Source organism: Pristis pectinata, chromosome 6, assembly GCF_009764475.1.
Source record: "Pristis pectinata isolate sPriPec2 chromosome 6, sPriPec2.1.pri, whole genome shotgun sequence".
In the NCBI taxonomy this organism is placed as follows: Eukaryota; Metazoa; Chordata; class Chondrichthyes; order Rhinopristiformes; family Pristidae; genus Pristis; species Pristis pectinata.
In genome coordinates this window covers 113,920,338-113,944,906 of record NC_067410.1, presented here as the reverse complement: position 1 = coordinate 113,944,906, position 24,569 = coordinate 113,920,338, and the positions used below count along the sequence as shown (strand labels likewise).

The window sequence follows — 24,569 nt, the reverse complement described above, 5'->3', positions numbered from 1 at the left end:
TCTACATAACCGAACTGCTCCATCCTAGGCAACACCCTGAGGAATCTCCTCTGCAGCACCATCACATCCTTCCTAAAGTATGGTGACCAGAACGGCACACAATATTCCAGCTGAGGCCCAACAAATGTTTTCCAAACTTGTATCACAACTTCCCTGTTCTTTTCTCTGTGCCTCAGCTAATATTTTGTATGCCTTCTTCACCTTATCTGTGCTGCGATTTTCAAGGCTCCTTGGACTTGTGCACAGAGATCCATCTCTTTTTTTAAATACTCCGAGACCCTAACATCATTGTGTACATACCACATGCATCTGTCCCTCCAAAGTGCACCACCTCACAACTAACAGGACTAAATTCCACCTGCCATTAATCTGCCGTTCTTACCAACTGATCAATATTGTCCAGTAGTCTATGACCAACTTTCTCACCACTAATTTTTGTGTCATCTGCAAACCTTCTAATCCTGTCTCCTATACTCATATCCAAATTATTAATGAATATAACAAACAGCAGCAGCCCCAGCACTGATCCCTGTGGTGCACTACCGGTCACAGGCATCTAATCACAAAAGCCAACCCTCCACCATTACCCTCTGTCTCCTATTACCAAGCCAATTCTGGAACCAATTTGCCAACTTGCCCTGGATCCCACCTTTTGGACGAGTCTTCCATGTGAGACTGAAGTCTATGTACACGTCAACCACTCTGCTATCAATACATTGTGCTACCTCTTCGGAAAATTTAATCACTTTGGTTAGAAACTAGGTCCCCCTGGCCAAAACTATGCTGACTCTCTTTGATTATTCCTTGCCTTTCCATGTGTAATTGACCCTGTGCCTCAGAGCTTTTTCCAATAACTTCCCTACTGCTGACATTAGATTCACAGGCCTGTAATTACTGGATCATCCCTGCTTCCCTTCTTGAATAGAGGGACCACAGTCATTTGGCACCATGCCTGCCACCAATGAAGATTGAAAAATCCGTGTCGGGGTTCCATCAATCACCTCCCTTACCTCCCATAGCAGCCTGGGATACAATTCCTCAGGTCCTGGGGACATATCCACATTTAAGCCCACTAAGATATCGAAGACCTCCTCCTTTTCAATGGTAATTTATTCTGAAATTCCAACAGCTTCCTCCCTGAATTCTCTAGCTACAATGTCTTCTTGTTACTGCATGCAGATGAGAAGTATTTATTACCCCTTTCTTATGTCCTCTGGCTTCATGCACAGATTGACAATTTGTTCTCTAGTGGGCCCTACTCTATCCCTGGGTACCCTCTTGCCTTTAATATACTTTTAAAGTGCTTTGCGATTTTCCTTAATCTTGTCTGCCAGTGACATTTCAAGTCCACCCAATACCTGTCCATACTAATCCCATCTGACAGGGGTAAGGAAAGCCAGGAAGGTCAAGAATTGGCAGAAGGCCAATTTCAGTATCATAAGACAGGACCTGGCAAACCAATTGGGAACGATTACTTGTGGGTAGGTCTACATCCAACAAATGGGAGTCATTCTAAAGTGAAACGAGGAGGGTTCAAGGTCAGTGTGCTTGTAAGGGTGAAGGGTAAGGGCAGTTAAGTCCAAGGAGCCATGGGTGTCATGGGATAAAGAAAAAGCAGCATGTGGCAGGGCAAGGGTACTGAGAATGGGAGGTCCTGCAGGAGTACAGAAAGTGTAGGTAGGCACTTCAAAAGGAGACAAGAAGAGCAAAGAGGGGGGCACAAAAGTTGATTCTGTTTTCCAGAGAAAGGGAATCAAAAACTAGAGGGCACAGGTTTAAGGTGAGAGGGGAGAGATTTAAAAGGGACATGAGGGGCAACTTCTTCACACGGAGGGTGGTCAGTATATGGAATGAGCTGCCAGATGAAGTGGTTGAGGCAGGTACATTAACAACATTTAAAAGACACTTGGACAGGTACATGGATAGGAAAGGTTTAGAGAGATGTGGGCCAAATACAGGGAAATGGGATTAGCTTAGATGGGCATCTCAGTTGACATGGATGAGTTAGGCTGAAGGGCCTGTTTCTATGCTGTATAACCCCAGTAGACCAGATCTTCTAGTGCCTTACAATCACTGACTGTCTCCCTGCAGGACACAGCGTTCCAACATGACCCTGGATGGAGAGTTCCACAGAGCCTGAGACCATCAGTGTCCTGGCTGCCACAGGATCTCAGCACAGAGTGCTTGCTGAGCTCACACAGTGGCTTTGACACCGGGGAGGCCTCACTCCCAGACTCAACAGTTGCAAGTTACATTGATGTCCACACATGGGATCTATAAAAAATTACTTAAAATCTTTTATATTTAGAAGACTAAACCACATATAAAGAATTAAAGACACCAAAACCAACTAAAACAGCTCAGCTCCACTTACCCTTCTCCTGATATTTCAATGGGATCATTGTGCTTGCGCCAGGTTTAATCTGGTGCTGACTTTGTGGGCTGGCTTCCTAGCCCGACAGCTTGGAAGTCTGCTCAAGGTCACGCTGCCTGGTCAGACCCTAAGGAGAATCTGCCTGTGAACTTGGCAGCTCAGGGATAAACTGGAAACCAGGACTTGTGCGAGGAAAACATGGGCAAGTGCCAACATTAGCACTGGCACGCGACAAGATGGCCCAGGCTGGAACTTCTTCCAAAACCCCTTATTTTGCTTATCCTTGTGCAACCAGTGCTTCTCATTTGAAATTTTCAATCATTTCACTGCCATTTTTGACTGAATACTGGCAATTATTTTTGAGACAAATATAATTTGAAACAGAAACAAATATCCTTAAAGCAGCAGTTTCAGAATTATCAACTCATTAGTACCAGGATTGCTCGACAGATTTCTACAAGTAAGTTTGCAGAGTGGATGAACAAGTCTTTGCTGCCTTATCCTTCAATACCTCCCCTGTAAAGGAAAAGCCGCTGTCCCATTTCCGCTGCAGTTATTTCCTCCTCACATTCCTCTCAGCTTTACAGCTGCATGGCATTCTATCACCAACTATTTTTATTAAATTCATTGACTGTGTTAAAAGCATCACTGAAGATAAAAGACAATTTGCAAACACACATTTTAAACCAATTCTATTCCATTAGCAGTTCTGTCCTCAGACTATATCAGCATGTAGAAGAGAATATATGGATGCATAGTATGCCAAGCAGGTTGAAGCTATAATTTTTCTAGGGATTGTAGAAAATCAGAGAAATAGGTGTGGAGGGGAGCAGAGGCAGGGTCTTCCTTTTATTTTTCTGTCTGTTCACCCATGCCTTCCGCTGCCAGGTGGGCACAGGCATTAACATTTTGGTCTTAACATCTAATGAACACCTTAACTGCTCAGAACATTCATTTCAGAGGGCACAGAGCTCCTTGTCTCATTGCATCAGAAAGGTGGTACTTCAATGTTGTGCTCCCAAGAACCACACTGGGAACAACAACCTAGATCTGCTCAAGCCTCTGGACAGCGACTTGAATCCATGACCTACTGAATCAGAGTTGAGAGTTCTAGAGATAGCTGACACCCAAGTACACAGGACAATTTACTACCAGTTTTGGTGTAAGGGGAGTTGATAAATGCCCACGAGGTAAATGCTCAGTTTAATCTGGAATCACAGAATGAAGGGCAGGGCCCAACAACTGCCTCACCCTAGAGGTCAAATCAGAGGTATCAAAGCTGGTGGCTTAACCACAGACTGTTGACAGTCAACAATTCATTACCTGATCAGATGAATGTACCACAAACTGTACTGCCCCATGCGACTTAATGCATGATAGCAGGCTAATGAAATCCACAATTGGGCTGATTTGTCATCTAGTGCTTCCCAACAGCTGTTGTAAATAATAGTGAGGCTATGGTCATCGTCAGACACAGTAGTTTACCCAAGTTTTCCCATGTAATCTGAGCTCATCAGGCCTACAGAGAGAAAAGCTGTTGGCAGATGGAAGGGCAGATGAGTGTAACGAATGGAATGGGACAGAGAGAAGCAGACTGCCTCCAGCGAGTGAGAACTCAGAACAAGGGGCCAGAGAATGAGGAGGAAATGTAGAAGATGTGGAACAGATGCTGGTGAACCTTCTTCATGCATGGAGTGGTGAGGCTGTGGGGTGTGGTCTCAGGATTGGTGGCTGAGATGGACACTTCATCTGTGGTCCGACTGCAGAGTGAGATGGAGTGTGGGATACAATTGGAAACATTTGCTGATGGACCAGATTACTGGCAGCGTGGACTAAGTGCACTGTTTCTGCGCTGGCTGACCAATGTCTATACCATCCGTACATCTTTAAATAGATGGATGACAGAGCTTTAATAAACTAGAAAATCTGGAACTGACACTTATCCACCACTTTTCCCAACCCTGGCACTTGGTTCCCACCAGCTGAGGCTTCACACTGCCACTGTACGGTACCTTTCTGTGACGACTCAGAAGGCCGAGAGACAGGACGTGATGGACGCTGTGAGCCTGGCCTGTGGTCCAAGTCTTCAGACCCCACTCGCTGGGCAGGGAGTCTGCGGAAATGAAGACTGCAGCGTAAGACCGACTGAATGAGGCCAAAGAAAACATTTCCCAACCACTTTCCCAGCACCAGTGCTCTAACAGGGGAACATTACAATGCCAGCCTAAGGCACCGGACAGAGAAAGATGGGGAAAAGAGTTACTTTATGAGTTACTTAACAAAGGCAGAAAAACACAAAATACAACATGCTTCTCTGTGTATAGTGGGCCCATTCATACTTGGCCCCAGTACCTACTGCCCAATGGAATGCAATAACACTGCTCTGCAATCAATTCCATACAGCAGGATGTAAAACTTCAGTCAAACTTTCCTCTTATTTTACGGAGGCTCAGGTAACAGAAATTCGCTCCTACATAATTCACAAACCACTGTCAAAAAATCTGTGACACAATAAAAATTTGCTCTTGAAATCATTATCCATGATTCTCTCATTTTTCTAAACTCCATCAAAAATCAGTCCGTTCTGCTCAGAGTCAGTTGTTTGTCACAGAAAGAGGACCTTCGGCCCATCATGTAGGTGCCAACCCTCATGCCCATCTACACCAACCCCACTCGCCTGCATTAACTCCCTCTCCCTCTGTGCCCTGCTCATTCACCTGTCCAGATGCCTCTGAAATGTTGTTACTGTTTCTGCCTCCACTGCCTCCTCTGGCAGCTCACTCCAGATACCAACTACTCTGTGTGTGAAGCATTTACCCCTCAGATCCCCTTTAAACTTCTCCTTCTCACTTTAAACCAACACCGTCTAGTTTTAGGCACCCTGCCATGGGAAATAGACTCTGGCTATCTGCCCTATCTATGCCTCTCATAATTTTATTTACCTCTGTCATGTCACCTCTCAGCCCCCTTTGCTCAGGGAATAAAGACCCAGCCTATCCAGACTCTGAGTCATACAGTAATATTGCACGGAAACAGGCCCTTCAATACCAACCAAAGTGCCCACCTAAGCTAGTCCCATTTGCCCGCATCCCTCTAAACCTTTCCTACCCACGTACTTATCCAAGTGTCTCAAATGTCATTATTGTACCTGCCTCAACTACTTCCTCTGGCAGCTTGTTCTACATATCCACCACCCTCTGTGTGAAGAAGTTGCCCCTCAGATCCCTTTTAAAATTTTCACCTCTCACCTTAAACCTATGCCCGCTAGTTCTTGCTCCCCTTCACTGGGAAAAAGACTGTGCGCATCCACTCTATCGATGCCCCTCATGACTTTATGCACCTCTATAAGGTCACCCCTCAGTCTCCTACGCTCCAATGAATAAAATCCTAGCCTGTCCAACCTCTCCCTATAACTCAGGCAACATTCTTGTAAATCTCCTCTGCACTCTCTCCAGCTTAATAATCTCTTTCCTATAGCAGGATAACCAAAACTGACACAATACTCCAAGTGTGGCCTCACCAACATCTTGTACAACTGCAACATAATGTCCCAACTCCTATATTCAATGCGCCGACTGATGAAGGCCAGCATGTCAAATGCTTCCTTAATCACCATCTACCTGTGACACCGCTTTCAGTCTGTACCCCTTGATCCCTCTGTTCCACAACACTCCCCAGGACCTGACCATTCACTGTACTGGTCCTACCCTGGTCTGACTTTCCAAAATGCAACACCTCACACTGATCTGAATTGAACATTTGCCAATCCTCAGCCCAACTGATCAAGGTCCCCCCGTAGTTTTTGATACCTCTCTTCACTGTCTTCGATACCATCTATTTTCGTAATATCCGTAAAGTTATTAACTATGCCTTGTACATTCTCATTCAACGCCCACTGTTCTGCCCTTAGCTATCCCCTTAGTCACCTCTTCGAAAAACAAATGGATTTGTCAGACACAATTTCTCACGTACAAAGCTGTGCTATCTCTAATCAGACCGTGTCTATCCAAATATTAATAGATCCTGTCCCTCATAATCCCCTCCAGTAACTTACACACGACTGACGTTCCTTGGCTTGTCCTTGCTGCCCTTCTTAAATAACGGTACAACATTAGCCACCCTCCAGTCTTCCAGAACTTCACTGACTGGTATCCTGATTGGTTGCATCATGGTCTGGTATGCCAATTTGAGTGTGCAGAAACACAAGAAGCTGCAGAGAGTAATGGACTCAGCCCAATACATCACGGGCACATCCCTCCCCACCACCGGTGGTATCTACAGGAGGCGCTGCCTCAAGAAGGCAACATCCATAAAGATCCCCACCATCCGGGCCGTGCCATCTTCTCACAGCTCCCATCGGGCAAGAGGTACAGAAGTCTGAAGTCCCACACCAGGTCAGGAACAGCTACTTCACTTCAACCATTCGGTTCTTGAACCAACTTGCACAACCCTAATCACTGCAGTTTAGCAACATCGTGACCACTTAGATCACCTTGCATTAAAATTGACTTTTTTTTTGTTCCAATTTTGTTCTGTAGAAATTGTGTATAATTTATGTTTAATCTATGTTTTTCTTGTGAATGCTGCTTATCTGATGCTCTGTGCCTGTGATGCTGCTGCAACTAAGTTTTTCTTTGCACCTGTGCACACATGGACTTGTGCATATGACAACAAACTCGACTTTGAGGCTAAAGATGAAGCAAATATCTCTACAAGGGCCTTTGAAATTTCTTCCCTAACTTCCCACAAGGTCCATGGATGCACTTGGTCAGGCTCTGGGGATTAATCCACCCTCATGTGCTTTAAGGCTGCCAATACCTACTCCTTGGTCATTCATATGTGGTCGAAGACACCACAACTCATTTACCTCTCTTCCTATACCTCAAGCCCTCTGATCCAGGCAACATCCTTGTGAATCTTTTCTGCAACCTATTTTAAATCACTGTCATCAAGTCCATGCTGCTGTTTGAAAGACAATCCAGTTTCCTTTGTTCTTTCCCATCTCTTCAAAATGTTTTCCTTTAGTTGCTAGCCACTTTCTTCTTGAAAGCTCTAACTGACAGCCTGTACAACCCTTATTGGTAGTGGGTTAAAGATCAAAATACTCAGTGTTAAATGTTTTGCTGTCACATCCCTCTTGCATCTTTTGCCCACCACTTTGAATCTGTGTCCCCAGTTCTTGAGCTGTCTGCTAATGGGCAACGTTCTCCGTCTAAATCAATCGTTACCGAGTGGACAGCGGTGAGAAATGCTTGGAGTAGTTAAGTGTTGCAGACATTGCTGATTTAACTGATGGGGGTTGTCAGGGATTAGGGAGTAACCCAGGGATTAGAGTTGATCCCAGGGTGAAGTCATTTCTAGAAATGGATAGACCAGGTAATTTCTCTTTTGATTAAGCTGTGCTCTTTCTCTGGCACCACTCCCACTGAATGGGTGATCAAGGTGTGTCAGCTGTGGAGAAAGGCAAGTGGGTACAGAGGGAAATAAGAAACGATGTGCAAGCAAAGGCTCTTGGCATTTTGAACTATGACTTGAATTTGGCTCAATGCCCAGGTTGCTTTATATAACTCTGTATCTGCTGAATATGATTCTTGAGAACTGGCAACACTGGGCCAGCCAGTTTGAGAGGTGGAGCTTTCCACTTCTGCTCCCTTAACCTGGCAAGAGAAAAGGACAAGCAGCTGGGTGAGTAACCAGGGTGCTTCCTTCAAGTTTACTGAGGCAAACAGGACAAAGTTATCTGTAACTTACCCACTGCTAATTATGGGTCTCATGAGAGGGTGCATGTAGATTCAGTTTAATGAAAAAGGTTGGAGTGGTCAGGTAAGGGAAATATATGTGTCAGTGGTGTAAAAAACTTCAGCTCTGTGTCAGGGAAAGAGGTATTCAAGCTGAGTTTGTTGTCACGTGCACAAGTACGGTGAGGTACAGTACAATGAAAAACTTGCTTGCTGCAGCATCACAGGAATGTAGGTACAGACAACACACAATATAAATTACGCATAAAGACCTAATTGAAGACAAGTCCATGGTAGTGCAACAGGTAGTGTTCTATTGCTGAAGTAGGGTTAGGGTTGTGCAGGTTGGTTCAAGAATCTGATGGTTGTAGGAAAATAGCTGTTCCTGAACCTGGTGGTGTGGGACTTGAGGCTTCTGTACCTCCTGCCCGATGGTAGCAGCGAGAAGAAGGTGTGACCCAGATGGTGGGGATCCTTGATGATAGATGCTGCCTTCTTGAGGCAGCACCTCCAGTAGATACTGTCAATGGTGGGGAGGGCTATGCCAGTGATGGACCAGGACGTGTCTACAACTCTCGGTAGCTGTTTGCTTTCCTGTGTTGGAATTACTGCACCAGACCATGCTGCAACCAGTCAGGGTACTTCCAACAGTGCATCTGTCAAAGTTAAGTCTTGTTAAGCTTAGAAAGTAGAGCACTGGCATGCCTTTGTCATGATTGCATCAACGTGTTGGGCACAGGACAGGTCATTCGATATGTTAATGCCCAGGAATTTGAAGCTGCTGACTCTCTCCACTTCTGACCTACCAACGAGAACTGGTATGTGGTCTCCTGACTCCCCCTTTCTGAAGTCAACAATTAGCTCCTTGATTTTGCTGACATTAAGTGCGAGGTTGTTATTCGGGATTCTTCCAACCAAGGTCAAATCAAGGAAAACTGGGAGCAGCTACAATTGATGGCACTATATTCAATGCATGAAGCATTTAGGAATTAGTGACATTAATTTCTTCTTTCATCATCTGAAATGTTTCCATTTTTGAATAAGGCACAGCTAGACTTGGTGTTTGACCTAATATCCAGAACAGAGAGGTGGGCATGTGGGGACTGTGTTTGAGAGTTAAATATTTCAAAGGTAACTTGTTCCGAGAAAAGCCATGAATGGAAAAGGTCCAGGTAATGAGGAGGATGAAACAATGACAGCAGGAAGGATGCACCTTGGCTGAAGGTCAGAATATATAATCAGTAAAGGCAGAGGGAAGAAATAACAAGAGGTTTAAAAACACAGGAAATAGTCAGGAGGTCAGGTAGCATCCGAGAGAAACAGTGTTAATGTGTCGGGTCAATGTCCTTTCATCAGACTGCTGCTGAAATACTGATGCAAAGGCTGCTAACTTGGAGAGAGAATTGATCCAGTGGCAAAGGCAATTGGTATATTATTGTCACACGTATTGAGGTATGGTGAAAAACTTTGTTTGCCTGCCATCCAGACAGATCATTTCAAAATCTAAGTACATCAAAGTAGCACAAAGGGAAAAGTGATAACAGAATGCAGAATATAGAGTGAGGCACAGACAAAGTGCAGTGGAGACAGACAATAAGGTACAAAGGCCATGACAAGGTAGATTGAGGTCAAGTGTCCATCTTATTGTACTAGGGGACCGTTCAAGAGTCTTATAACAGCAGGACAGAAGCTGTCCTTGAGCCTGGTAGTGTGTGTTTTCAAGCTTTTGTATCTTCTGCCCGTTGGAAGGGGGAGAAGAGAGAATGTCCAGGGTGGGTGGGGTCTTTGATTATGCTGGCTGCTTTACCGAGGCAGCGAGAAGCGTAGACATGGAGGGGAGGCTGGTATCCACAACTCTCTGCAGTTTCTTGCAGACTCAGGCACAGTCATACCAAGCCATGAATGCACCCAAATACGATGCTTTCTGCTGCATCTATAAAAATTGGTGAGGGTCAATGCCAAACTTCCTTAGCCTTCTGAGGAAGTAGAGGCACTGGTGAGCTTTCTTGCCTGTGACATCTATGTGGTTGGACCAGGACAAACTATTGGTGATGTTTACACCTAGGAACTTGAAGCTTTAAACCACCTCCACCTTAGCACCATTACGTACAGGAATGTGTGCTCCACCCCACTTCCTGAAGTCAATGACTCAGTCATTGTAACGTCCTTAACCTTCACAGTCTGAGATAATCAAATTGCTATGGCAGGAAATAAACATGTGCCACCTCAACACATTGAGTGTATCCAGAACAGAATGCAGGGCTGAGCCTTCAATAAGGCTTCCTAACCCCACCCAATGTTCAGCTACATGGATCAGGAAAGTCAAAGGTTCCATCTGAAAATACGTGGATCTCAGTCAGGACCCACAGTGCAACACAAATCCATGCCTCGTTTCCAACCCAAGGCAACAAGATGAGTTTTGCATTGCGATGTTGACATTCAAGCATGGTCTCACACACACAGATAGCAGCCAGTCTTCATGGAAATATCACAGGGGCAGCCTCCACATTCAACAGAGCTGGAGGCAAACACTACCAGAAAAGTGTCCATGGTTTTACCTTGCTGGTCGTTCAGGCTTCCCTGTTAACGGCTCCAGCTCGTCCTGCGGCCTGGCTCTGACATACTCACCGCCGTTGTGCTGCACAAAGAGAAAGATAGGTCACAACAGCACAGGAAGGCAGCACCGTCTCCCCGCTAGCCCAAACAGAAAACAATTGTAGCTACGATGGCCACACAGGTTGTTGTGGCATTGCAACATTCAATATTCCTCAGGGAGTGAAGATTCCATGAATGCTGATGAACTGGTCCACAATGGATCTGGTTAGGCACAGGGATAACATGGCTCCTGTTCACCTGGAGACTCATTGTCCCTCCTGTTCCTCAGTGATGATGGGGAGATTCCTCATCTACCAGAAGTGTGACCATGCAATAACCAGTAAACCACACTTGAATTTCAACAGATTTTGCCTTGGGTTTCCCTGAAGACGTAGAATTAGGAGAGCAGAGAAACTACTGTACAAGAAAGGTTCCACATTTCATCTTTACTCCAGCCCTCCTCCCATTTCCTTCATTATTTCCTTACCAAGTTCCAGTCTCAGATCATTGCATTTTACAAACCATCTTAAATTCTGGTAAACTATTCTTTAGTACACAGGAACGATAAAGAAAATCTGACATGCAGCACGAGCAGACTAAAGCTGGGGACCAGAGGCTTGTTCAAGGTAGCATGCTTTAAGAAGCATCTTGTTAAGGAAAGGTAGCAGGACAGAGAGTTTGTGGAGGGAATTCCTGAGCTTGGGGTCTTGGCAGTTCATGGTGCAGGCACCAATGGTTGAGAACTGGAGAAGAAATTGATCTTGAATGACTGTAGGCTTGGTGGAGTCGAGAGGTAAGAGGGCTCAGACCACAGAGAGATGAAATCACTCACGAGTTTAAAGCTCTCTCCCATCTCCATATAGAGTAATCGAGACATTGAGCATGGAAACAGGCCCTTCAGCCCAACTTGTCCATGCCCAACTGTGTTGCCCAGTGAGCTAGTCCCATCTGCCCACATCTGGCCCATAGCCCTCTAAACCTCTCCTATCCATGTACTTATCTCAATGGCTTTTAAGTGTTGCTAATGTGCCTGCTTCAACCACTATTTCTGGCCGCTCATTCCAAATACACACCACCCTTTGTGTGAAGAAACTGCCCCTGATGTCCCTTTTAAATCTCTCACCTCTGATCTTAAACCTGTGCCCGTTTGTTTATAATGCCCCCTCCCTGGGAAAAAGACTATGTGCTTTCACCCTGTCTATGCCCCTCATGATCTCATATACCTCTATCAGGTCACCCCTCAATCTCCTTCATTCCAGGGAATAAAGTCCTAGTCCAGGCAACCTCTCCTTGTAACTCAGGCCCCCAAGTCCAAGCAACATCCTGGTAAATCTTTTCTGCTCTCCTTCTAGTTTAATAACATCTTTCCTATAACAGGGTGACTGAAAATGTACACAATACTCCAAGTGCAGCCTCACCAATGCCTTATATAACTGCAAGATAACTTCCCAACTCCTATATGTCCTACCCTAGTTTGATCTCCCAAAATGTAATACCTCACATTTATCTGGATTGAAAGCCATTTGCCAGTCCTCAGCCCACATACCCAGCTGGTCATGACATCCCTGTAATTTTTCAGAAACTTCTACACATCTACACCACCACCTATTTTAGTATCATCTGCAAATGTACTGACCATGCCTTGTACATTCCCATCCAAATTGTGTACATAAATCACAAACATAGGACATTTAGGATTGTTTCAATGCTACACCAACTAAGAGGCAGTCTAACGGCAAGGTGATCAGTGCCATCCCTTCAACTTAGACGGACGGCTCAGGTGCACTGTAGGAATGACCAGAGGCAGCTTTACTCTGCTGCCTTTCATTTCAGCCTACCTCAAATCTTAGAATTTTATACAATTCTTGGAGGCCATTGGCCCCATCGTGCCTGTTCCAGCTGTTTGAAGGAACTGTTCAATTTCCCTCAACTCGCACATTAGGAACCTGCCTCTCACCTCCTGATAAGGCCAAACGGATGTATCTGCTCCTCGACCTAACCCGCACTATGGGTTGCCTGGCAAGTTTCATAGTGCTAACAATATCCAAAGTGTCCAAGCACAGAACCACCCACAAAAATGGGTTCTGATGAAAGGAAACAAAAGAGACTGCAGATGCTGGGATCTGGAGCAAAAACAAGCAGCTGGAGGAACTCAGCAGGTCAGGCAGCATCTGTCTGATGCAGCTCTTAACTTGAAACTTCGACTCTCTGTTACCTTCACAGATGCTGCCTGAACTGCTGAGTTCCTCCAGCAGCTTGTTTTTTGCTTCTGATGTCAACTAGTTCTCTCTCCACAAAGGCTCCTTGGCCTGCTATCATTCTGACAGATTGAATAAATCCAATACCTTTGTTTTATTTTATGATCAGAAGAAAAACAAGGAATCATGGACGAGAATCAGTACGTTACAGTTGATGAGTATTGCACCGACAGTCAGATTAAATCAAATACCAAGAAAAGCAGTGTGGGATTTGGTTATCTCATCAACGGTCTCCACCCATAAGCCACAACATTGAAGTTTAACCGGTTAACATTAATCATCCAAAACCATGCACGAAACCAAACTCTCAAAACTGTTGTGTATTGTAGCCTCACTGAGTAGGAAAGTTTGCACTGGACCACACTGGTAGTTGACAGAGCTAGGCCGATCAGTGCACCACAGAACCACAGTGCATGGACCCCTGCTCCAGGGACAGTGCCCCACAGAACCACACTGCATGCTCCTTCTTCTGTCCATCAGCAAAAACTTTGTGCTTACATCCACCAACCATAGTTACCAGGTAAGTAGTTCTAGATAACCATCCAATTAACCTCTACGAGATTTTTCCCAAAAAGTCTGAACAAATACCCAGAATCAAACCTCACCGTGGGTGTGAATTACCTTCCTCTCTAGCTCGAGCTTCCTCCAGTCCAATGATCCCTTCCTCCTTTCTTCCTCTGTCCTTCGTGAAGAATCTTTTTCCTTGGATTTCCTGAGAACCTGCTTCTTCTCCTCTTCCATTAGTAACCGAGCAATCTCCTGTCATTGGCAGAAAGGAATTAAATTTGGCCACAAGATTGACAGTGAATCGATTACCTTGCAGAATGAAGGGACAACATCCACTGCATTGAACATTATATAGAGATGACTCAAGAGGAGCAATTCTCCCTGGAATATTAATTGGAATAGTGTTCTGAAGCTACTTGCTCCAGATTCACACAATCTCTGAAGAGTAATCTTACCTCATCTTGCGCCAACTGAGCTGCTCTCTCAGAACTCTGAGTAGCCTGGATCAGAGAAGAGAAATAACAAGCAGTTGGTTTCCTGCTCAGTGCCTGTTGCTTCACAGGTGATACACAGCATGCAGTCAACAGCTCCAGAGGAAAGCTCACACAGTGCCATGTTGTAACACAGCATACACACCACAAACCTCTTAACCTGCTGCTTTTCTCAGCTGACAAACAGGATTCATTATCTTCGACCACAGGATTGTGGAAAACCTACTACACGGGAGCTGACCATACAGCCCACTGTCTGGGTGCTGGTGTAAACAAAGCTCTCCAGCTTAATCCCACCTTCCAGCTCTAGCTCTGGAGCCCCACAGTCACTGCTCTACAAGTGTACATCCAACTACTTTTTAAATACAAGGGTTTCTACTCATCCTACCTTTCATGAGAGGGAAGAGAGGTCAGTACACAGGTTTTGGAGTCTGCTGCAAGGATCACAGTTTGGAATGGAGCTCAGCGCTTATCCATTCCTCCCGCGGCGAAGCAGCTTGTTAATGCGGTGCCTGGTTCTACATGTGTAGGTACCATTGGCAAATACTACTCGGGTATGGTACCTGGAGCTGGAGGCTCTAGCTGCTGAAGGGAGAGAGTTTTTTGCTGCAGGGAGGGAGGGAGAAAACAACTACTGGTTCTCGACAAGAAGAAACCTTACCTCTGAATCAGTTCCCATGAACAAAACAGTACACAGGGAAGAAAAGAGTGCATCAAAGCAACCTTCTCTCCACAGAACACAAAGTATTCACAAGGATAATAAAGAAAAGCTGCAGATGCTGGAAATCTGTAAAACAGAAAAATGCTGGAGATAATCAGCTCAGGCAACATCTGTGGAAAGAGAATGTTTCACAGCTGCTGCCCTGACCTGCTGAGTGTTTCCAACATTTTATTTTTTTTTAAATCATAGCTGATAACCGTGGATAGCACAGCCTCACAAACAGCAACGTCATCCTATCTGGATGCATCATGGCTTAGTATGGCAACTGCTCTGCCCAGGACCGCAAGAAACTGCAGGGAGTTGTGGACACAGCCCAGCACATCACAGAAACCAGCCTCCCTCCATGGACTCTGTCTACACTTTTTGCTGCCTTGGTAAAGCAGCCAACGTAATCAAACACCCCACCTACCCCCAACATTCTCTCTCCTCCCCCCTCCCATTGGGCAGAAGATACAAAAAACCCAAAAGCACGTACCAGCAGGCTCCAGGACAGCTTCTATCCCACTGTTATAAGACTATTAAACAGTCTCCTAGTATGATAAAATGGACTCTTGACCTCACAATCCACCTCGTTATGACCTTGCACCTTATTGTCTGCCTACACTGCACTTTCTCTGTAGCTGTAACACTTTATTCTGCATTCTGTTATTGTTTCACCCTGTACTACCTCGATGCACTGTGTAATGAATTGATCTGTATGAATGGTATGCAAGGCAGATTTTTCACTGTACCTTAGTAGAAGTGACAATAATAAACCAATTCCATGCCTGCTATCTATTTAGTTAACTATAGAGGAATAAATGCTGTCTGGACACCAGGCAGAAGTTCCTCAGGGGTGTCAAAGATTACAGGGGCTCTATGAACTTTAGTTAAAAAGTTCACAAGAAAGTAAAGATGAATAAACACTTACTGGACATACCAACTGCCTTGGAGACTGGGCTGTAACCAGCCCTGGAACTACCTAAACTCCTTAAGAGAGCACTATGATATAGCCCACGACATCAGACATTTATGATGGGGTGAGTATTTTATTGAGCACGAACAGGTTGGGTTTTCACTCAGAAGGTTGGGAACCACTGTGCTGTGTATGTTGCAGTGCACCTTATCAATGGTGTAGGCTGCAGCCACTGTGTGATGGGAATGTTTGGGATGGTGGATTGGCCACGAGGTGTGGATGTTTCCAGATGATGTAGAAGGCAGTCAATTGCCACCGAGTCTCCTCGTGTTTGGGATGTGGAGGAAACCAGAGCATCGAGAGATAAACAAAGGGAGAACGTACTAACTCCACACTGATAGCACCAAGGTCAGGATTGAAACTGGGTCACTGGAGCAATGAGACAGCTGCACTACCTGCTGTACTACCCAGAACTCCTCTCAGTAGGCAAGTGGGCAGTGTCTGTGACAACCGGAATGTTTTCTTTTTTATATAAATCTTGACGATGAGAGATTTTCAACACACCCCCTGGTTTAGGGGAGTGGCAGGGAACAGGTAATGAAAGATATTCAAACTGGTTGCTTGGAGCAGAATATGTAAAGCAGGAAATGTCAGGAGGTCAAATGTTTTAATTGTTAAGAACTTTATGAAATGATGAACACATCAGGGCCGTGCGACTTTATCAACTCTTACACAAGGAAGCAGGAAGCTTCACATTCCCTTGTCACTCTGACACGATGTCACTGAGCTTTGAGTGTGTCCTCCAAAGAATGCCTGTAGCAAGCCCTGGTGTTTGGCTCCTGAATACATTTCAATGCTACTGACTCACTGAATCGAGCTTTCAACCTGGCCCAATATTTCTCTCTCTGCATTGCACCAGAAGATGCAGGTGTAATTCCCAACACGCCATTTGGGCCAATACCTATCTTTCAACCAAGTGAACTGATTAATTAATCAGAGTGCAGAGAATACTTACAAGGATGTTGCCAGGATGAGAGGGCCCATGTTATAGGGAGAGGTTGGACAGGCTACGTCTTCATTCCTTGGAATGTTGGAGAATGAGGGGCGACCTTACAGAAGTGCTTAAAGTGAGAGGCAGAGATAAGGCGGACGGTAACAGACTTTTCTCCAGGGTAGGGGAGTCCCAAAACTAGGGGGCATAGGTTTAGGGTGAGAGGGGACAGATTTAACAGGGATCCGAGGGGCAACTTCTTCAGGGTGGTGAGGATATGAAATGAGCTGCCAGAGGAAGTGGTTGAAGCAGGTACAATAGTATCATTTAAGAAGCACTTGGATAGGTACATGGAGGGGCAGGGCTTGGAGAGATATGGGCTGAACACAGGAAATTGGGACTAGCTGGGTGGGCACCGTGGTTGGCATGGACTAGTTGGGCTGAAGGGCCTGTATCCGTGCTGTATTGCTCTACAACTATGTCTCGACCGTTGATCACCTGCTACGTTGCTGTGATAGCGACTGCACTTCTTTGGCTTTGAAGCCACTTTGGGCTGTTCTGGGAACACGAGAGACAAAGTAGAAATGGAAATCTTTGCATAACTGTGAACACCAAAACATTGTTCAGGTGCCAGAAGGGAAGGTTATCAATTTGATTTCAATAAATAAGAGATAAGATTTTGCACATTGGTACTGTGAAACAGTCATAAATTCATGGAGTAATACAGCGCAGAAACAGGTCCTTCACCCACCTCATCCATGCCAACAAGGTGCCCACCTACACGACTCTCATTTGCCTGTGTTTGGCCCATATCCCTCTGAACCTTTCCTATCCATGTACCTGTCCAAATGTCTTTTAAGTGTTGTAACTGTACCTACCACCCTCTGTGTGGAAAAACTTGCCCCTCGGGTCCCCTTTAAATCTTTCCATCTCTCACCTTAAATCTATGCCCTTGAGTTTTAGACTCCCTTATACAAATAGACTTATCTATCTATGCCCCTCAATCTTATAAACCTCTATAAGGTCACCCCTCAGCCTCCTTCACTCCAGAGAAAACAGTCCCAGCCTATCCAGCCTCTCCTTATAACTCAAGCCCTCCAGTCCTGGCAACATCCTTGTGAATCTTTTTGGTACTCTCTCCAGCTTAACCACATCCTTCCTATAGTGTGGAAACCACAACTGCAAATTGGCAAATTGGTTTATTATTGTCACATGTACCGAGGTACAGTGAAAAACTTTGTTTTACATGCCATCCATACAGATCATTTCATCACATCAGTGCATTGATGTAGCACAAAGGAAAACAATAACAGAATGCAGAATAAAGTGTTACAGTGACAGAGAAAGTGCAGTGCAGGCAGACAATAAGGTACAAGGTCATAACGAGGTAGATTGTGAGGTTAAGAATCCATTTTATAGTACAAGGGCACACAATACTCCGTGTGGCCTAACCAACGATCTGTACAGCTGAAACATGAGGTCTGAATTCAGATACTCAGTGCCTCAGCCGATGAAGGGAGGAGTGCTGTACGCCTTCTTCACCACTCCACCAGGAAACTATGTATTTGTACCCCTAGGTCTCTCTATTCAACAAGCTTCCCCAGGGCTCTGCCATTCACTGCTCATGTCCTGGCCTGGTTTAACTTCCTGCACTTAACCTAAACCCAAAATGGTTCAGCATGGCCCTGGAGGAAAGGGAACCGGCTGCCTTTACCTGGCCCACCTCACCACAACCCCTGGCCCACACTGTGGCCGAGGTTTAGGGGAAGACAATATTGCTGAGATATACAGAGAACATCTTCTGTTGTCCCCCAGTTTATTCACCCATAAAATGTCAATCAAATCAAGGAGGTAGAATTAACAAAAGTTGAAACAAAGCCTGACTTCAACTGAAGCAAAAGGAAACTCAGAATACTAAAGCTGAATGCAACTGCGTGTGGCCACTGTTCTAGCATTTCTACAGCATCCCTCATGACCAGTGGGCATCCTAGTCAATGAAGAACATTTTAATGCTGTAATGTAGGGCATAGTGAGCTTCTTCAAATAGCAGCAGATAATCTACTTCAATGATGATGATTAATGGATATATCTTGGCCTAGACACTGAGGTTAACTTCTTCCCATCTGGTATCTCATAGGACCATTCGCCAGTACCAGAGGGAGCTGATGGGGCCTCAGGTTTAACTTCTCATTTGAAAGGTAGCCTCTCCAGCAGTGCTGCCTTCAGCAGGCAACACATCAACCCGAATTTTGTGCACATCCCTCGAGACAAACACCAGGGCTGACATCCGTACCACATGTTGTACTTTAATCACATTATATAAATACCATGCGCCAGTTTCATTTCCTCACCCTGATCTCTTCCTCCTGAAGTTTTCGTGCCAGTTCAGCATCCTTCAACTCCAGGTCCTTGGTGCTCATTCTTGAGATCCCGTGCATGGCTTCCTTCACTCCATACTCCATCCTGGGCTTCAGCCCTGAAGGAGGCAGGAATATTCACCAGTCAGCAGACCACAATGAAAGAACACCTACCCCAACCAACACCTACAACATATTAATTCACCAGTTGCTTCAACCAGAGAACATGAACCACTTACAGCAGATGCCCTTTGAATACCGGCTCTTGTGTAGCCCGGCCTTTCCAGTGCTTTGGAACCCACTGCACCCCCTTACAGTACAGGAGGTTCCACATCCAGTCCGTTCTGTCTGTGCTGACACTTGGCTGGCCAATCCAAATCCAATGTCAATGTCCTGCTCTCCCCCTACACTTATTGGTTTCAACATTTATCCAGGTTTTCCCCATTTAGGATAACATGGCCACCCTGCCTCAGTCACCAAGGTGAAGGATTCCGATCCAACAACCTCCACATAAAGAAATGTCTCTCCCTCCCTGCCCACTGAGTGATAACTCAGAATTCCCAACCAACGGAATAACACCTTTCATATTTACCCAGAACACTGGTTGAAGCTGCTCTCGGCCTTCTTTCTCCAGGGCATTCACTGGTGAATTAGAGCTCAGGTTTTTCCACCCTAGTATGGTGTGACCGTGAAGCTTTCCATAGTGATTGGGAAGGGGTGGGTTTCTTGGTGTTAGTCAGGGCTGCACCAAGGGATGGTGCTTGGGATGCAGGGCTTAGATCTCCCCAAGAGGGACTACCCACCTCAATGGGAGCACACCAAACCACAACATGGTAGCTGGTACAGAGGTTACTTTCTTGTCTACACAGTATCACTGAGCACAGTATGCCCAGCACCTTTGATTAAGCACCACAGTGAGTGTCAGATTCAAGCCTTCCTGATTAATGAGGTGAGACTATCCTCAGACCCATTTGCTGCGAAACTCCGGTACCAGTGAGCATTGCGACTAATTAAATCAGTTCCCTGGACCTCACCACACAATGAACTGCATTTGCGATTGAATGGAAATACAATAATCTGCAACGTCGAATAGCGGACATGGGGAGAGGACTTACGCAAAGAGGAACACCCTCTGAGCTTAAGAAACTTAACTGAAGATTACTCACTACCTGACACCTGCTGTACCTTGGCTTGGGAGTGACAGAGGGGACGATAAGGTGGAGGCTTTACTCTGTAGCTAGCCCACGTCATAGGTAGATCAACAATCTGCTGGAGGAACCTCCAGATTCCAGCATCTGACATCTCATGTTTCCATGCCATAGCTTCCCTCGGAATGTTTGATGGGAATAACAGAATCCAAAAACATTTCCATTCCTGGAAACAAACTTCCTTTATCAGAACCACCACTAAAATCTTTAGATCGTTAGTCATTACTTTTTGTGAATGCCATCCCACTTTCCAACCAACCTTGCTCTTTGACTCCTGTTACCATCACAACCCATTTTGCAGGACAGTATGGGTATACAGACCGTGTCGAGAATATTCTGAGGGGGGAGGGTGAGCAGCCAGAAATCTTGGTACATGTAGGTACCAATGATGTAGGTAGGAAAAGAGAAGAGGTCCTGAAGGAGGAATACAAGGCATTAGGGAGAAGGTTGAAAAGTAGGACCTCAAGGGTAGTAATCTCAGGACTACTACCCGTGTCGCGTATCAATGACAGGAAGAATAGAAAGCTCTGGCAGTTAAATGCGTGGCTGAGTGACTGGTGCAAGGGGCAGGGCTTCAGATTCTTGGATACCTGGGACCTTTTTTTGGGGGAGGCAAGACCTATTTGCTAAGGATGGGTTGCATCTAAACTCCAAAGGGTCCAATATCCTGGCGGGAATGTTTAATTTAGTTGTAGGGGAGGGTTTAAACTGATCTGGCAGGGGGATGGTAACCAGGATGCTAGGTTACAAGATGCTAAGGTGAGGGAGAAAGTGTATAGAAACGAATCCATTGAGGATGGCAAGAATGACAGGCAGGTGATAAGTCAGGATAATTTACTGAATAATAGAAGTACAACAAATCCGGATGTTCGGATACAGAATGTTAGGATCGGGGATGAGGATGTTCGGATACCGAATGTTAGGATAGGGGATGAGGTCTACACGAACATGTCTAAGATAGTAGGTAGCGAAGATAGTAAGAAGGATGGACAGGTAGAAAGTCAGGATAATCTGCTGATCAATAGAGGTACAATAAAATCAATAGCAGATACCAGTCTAAACATACTATATTTAAATGCACGTAGCATCAGGAATAAAGTAGATGACCTAGTGGCACAACTACAGGTTAATAAATATGACATCGTTGCAATCACTGAGTCGTGGCTTCATGATGGATGTGATTGGGAACTGAATGTCAAGGGGTATACAGTATATAGGAAGGATAGGAGGGTAGGCAGAGGGGGAGGTGTGGCCATGATGGTTAGTAGCGATATAAAATCAATAGAAAGGAAGGACATTGGGTCAGAGGAGGTGGAATCCTTATGGGTGGAGCTGAGAAATAGCAAGGGTTAAAAGAACAATAATAGCAGTCATATATAGGCCCCCGAACAGCAGTCAGGAAGTGGACCATAAGTTGCAGATTGAGATAGAAAAAGCATGTCAGAGTGACAATGTGAAGATAATTATGGGGGATTTTAACATGAAGGTGGGACTGGGAAATGCAGCAAGGCGGTAGTACTCAGGAGAGTGAGTTTGTGGAATGTCTAAGGGATGTTTTTCTGGAGCAACTTATTGAGGAGCCCACCAGGGGATCGGCTGTTTTGGATTGGGTGCTGTGTAGTGAACCCGAGGTGATTAGGGAACTAAAGGTAAAGGAACCACTGGGAACAAGTGATCACAATATGATTGAGTTTAGTTTCAAGTTTGAGAAGGAGAAGCTGATAACTGGTTATATCGATATTTCAGTGGAATAAGGGAAATTACAAAGGTATGAGAGATGAATTGGCCCAAATTGATTGGAGGAGTAAGTTAGCTGGAGGGACGGCAGAGGAAAAATGGAAGAAATTTCTACAGGAAATAAGGACAATGCAGGACAGATATATTCCAAGAAAAAAGAAGGTTTTGAATGGAAAAAGGCACAGATGTGGATAACGAGGGAGGTGAAGGATAAAATAAAAGCAAAAGGGGCGGCGTACAAAGTAGCAAAAATTAGTGGGAAAACAGAAGATTGGAACGATTTTAAAAATCTGCAGAGAGAAACTAAGAAGGTCATTAGGAAAGCAAAGATGAGTTACGAAAGGAAGCTGGCGGACAACATTCGGAAGGATTCTAAGAGTTTTTTTAAATACATAAGGATAAAAGAGAGACACGGGTGACATAGGACCAATTGATAACGGTGCAGGAGGTATTATAATGGATGATAGTGAGATGGCAAGGGAATTGAATGAATATTTGCATCGGTCTTCACCGTGGAGGACATAAGCAATGTGCCCATTAGTCAGGAGTCTCACGAATTGGAGCTGAGTTCAATTGAGATTAATAGGGAGAAGGTGCTTGGAAAACTAAAGGGGCTTAAGGCTGATAAGTCTCCCGGACCGGATGAGGTGCATCCCCGGGTTCTGAAGGAGGTGGCTGTGGAGATAGCGGAGGCGTTGGCGATTATTTTTCAGGAATCGATAGATTCTGGCATGGTTTCCGGAGGAATGGAGGGTAGCGAATGTAGTTCCGTTATATAAGAAAGGTGGGAGGCAGCACAAAGGCAATTACAGACCTATTAGTCTGACGTCAGTGGTGGGGAAAATTATTGGAGTCTATCCTCAAGGAGGAGGTACCGAATACCTAGAGGCGCAAGGCAAGATAGGACCTAGTCAACATGGTTTTGTGAAGGGGAGGGTCCTGTCTGACCAACCTATTGGAGTTTTTTGAAGAAATCACAGGTAGGGTGGATAAGGGAGAGGCGGGTAGATGTTGTGTATTTAGACTTTCAAAAGGCCTTTGATAAGGTGCCTCACAAGAGGACTGATTAATAAGATGAGAGGTCATGGAATTATGGGGCAGGGTAGCAAAATGGGTGGAGAATTGGCTGGTTGGCAGGAAGCAAAGGGTGGAAATAAAAGGATCTCGTTCTGGTTGGTTACCGGTTACTAGTGGTGTGCCGCAAGCGGGTAGATTATTATCTAGAAGGAGAGAAGATTGATAGTGCGGTAGTACAAAGGGACTTGGGGGTACTTATACAAGATACCTTAAAAGTTAACCACCAGGTTGGATCGGTGGTTAAGAAAGCGAATGCTATGTTGGCATTCATCTCGAGAGGTATAGTGTATAAAGTAAGGAAGTGTTGATGAGGCTCTACGGGGCGCTAGTGAGGCCTCATTTGGAATACTGTGCGCAGTTTTGGGCCCCGCATCTTAGGAAGGATGTGCTGACGTTGGAGAGGGTCAGAGGAGATTTACGAGAATGATTCCAGGAATGAAAGGGCTCTTAAGTACGATGAGCGTTTGTCGGCTCTTGGACTGTACTCGCTGGAGTACAGAAGGATGAGAGGGACCTCGTAGCGACATTTTAAAATGTTGACAGGTAAGGATAGAGTAGATGTGGCTAGGCTGTTTCCCTTGGTGGGCGTTGTCCAGGACCAGAGGGCACAATCTTAGAATTAGAGGGTACAGTTTCAAGACAGAGATGAGGAGAAGTTTTCTTTACCCCAGAGGGTGGTGAAATTGTGGAACTCCTTGCCACGCACAGCAGTGGAGGCCAGATCAGTGGGGGTGTTCAAGGAGGAGATAGACAGATATCTAAATAGTCAGGGTATCAAGGGATATGGGGATAAGGCTGGCAAATGGGATTAGAATAGTTTTTTTTTTCTCTCTCTTTTTTTCCCACCCATTTCTTTTTCCCTTTTCCTTGGAGCAGACTCGATGGGCCGAATGGCCTGCTTCTGCTCCCTTATCTTGTGATCTTGTGATAAAAGCAGAAGACGAGCTTCCTTTGGGCTGGAGCTCCCTCAGGCCAAGTGTGGGCTACAGATCTTCCTGAGACACGCAAAAGACCTTGTAGTCAAAGATCAAAAACTACCTCAAGTTAGGTTGCTGTTACCAGACCCTCCTGACCAATTGAATTCAGCAAAGAATCAAGATTTTAAAAAAGCAACTTCAAAGTGCTAGATCACTTGTGTAGGCTCACCTTATAGATACCACGAGCTATTTTACACAAGAGCAATCGTTTTGATGCTGCCACTGAATGACAGGGTGAACACAGCGCAGGCGGCAGTCTCACTCACTTAGTGCTGCAAGTCTTCGCAAGAACCTCTCTGACTTGTTTCCATATGGTAACTCTCACAGCCCCAGTCACTGCAGAGCACTTTACAACCAATTAAGTACTTGAGGTGAAGTCATTTGTAATTTAGGAAGTGTAACAGCCAGCTCATACAAACAGCAATGAGATAATGATCATTTATGTTTTATTAGTAGGGAGCTGGAGGGATAAATATTTGCCAAGGCACAGGGAATATCCCCACTGCTGCTTTGAACAGTGCATCCATCTGAGGCCACACTGGGCCTGTTTATCTTTAAACTGGCAACAGAGGAGCACCCTCACTACCGCACTGGTGTCAAGAGATGTGTTTAACTCTCCACAGAGAGACTTCAACAGAAGGTC

The 24,569-nt window shown here is 45.2% G+C and overlaps 1 protein-coding gene across 2 annotated transcripts in view; it reads right to left on the bottom strand.

Moving 5' to 3' along the window:
- ccdc50a (coiled-coil domain containing 50a) overlaps positions 1-24,569 on the bottom strand; it is a 98,033-nt gene that overhangs the window by 8,244 nt on the left and 65,220 nt on the right. For both annotated transcript variants that reach the window (XM_052018109.1, XM_052018110.1), the window contains 5 exons: positions 18,922-19,046; positions 13,928-13,972; positions 13,587-13,724; positions 10,671-10,750; positions 4,387-4,487 (listed from right to left, as the gene is read on the bottom strand). In XM_052018109.1, coding sequence (XP_051874069.1) covers positions 4,387-4,487; positions 10,671-10,750; positions 13,587-13,724; positions 13,928-13,972; positions 18,922-19,046 — 489 coding nt within the window. The remainder of the gene's footprint in view (positions 1-4,386; positions 4,488-10,670; positions 10,751-13,586; positions 13,725-13,927; positions 13,973-18,921; positions 19,047-24,569) is intronic.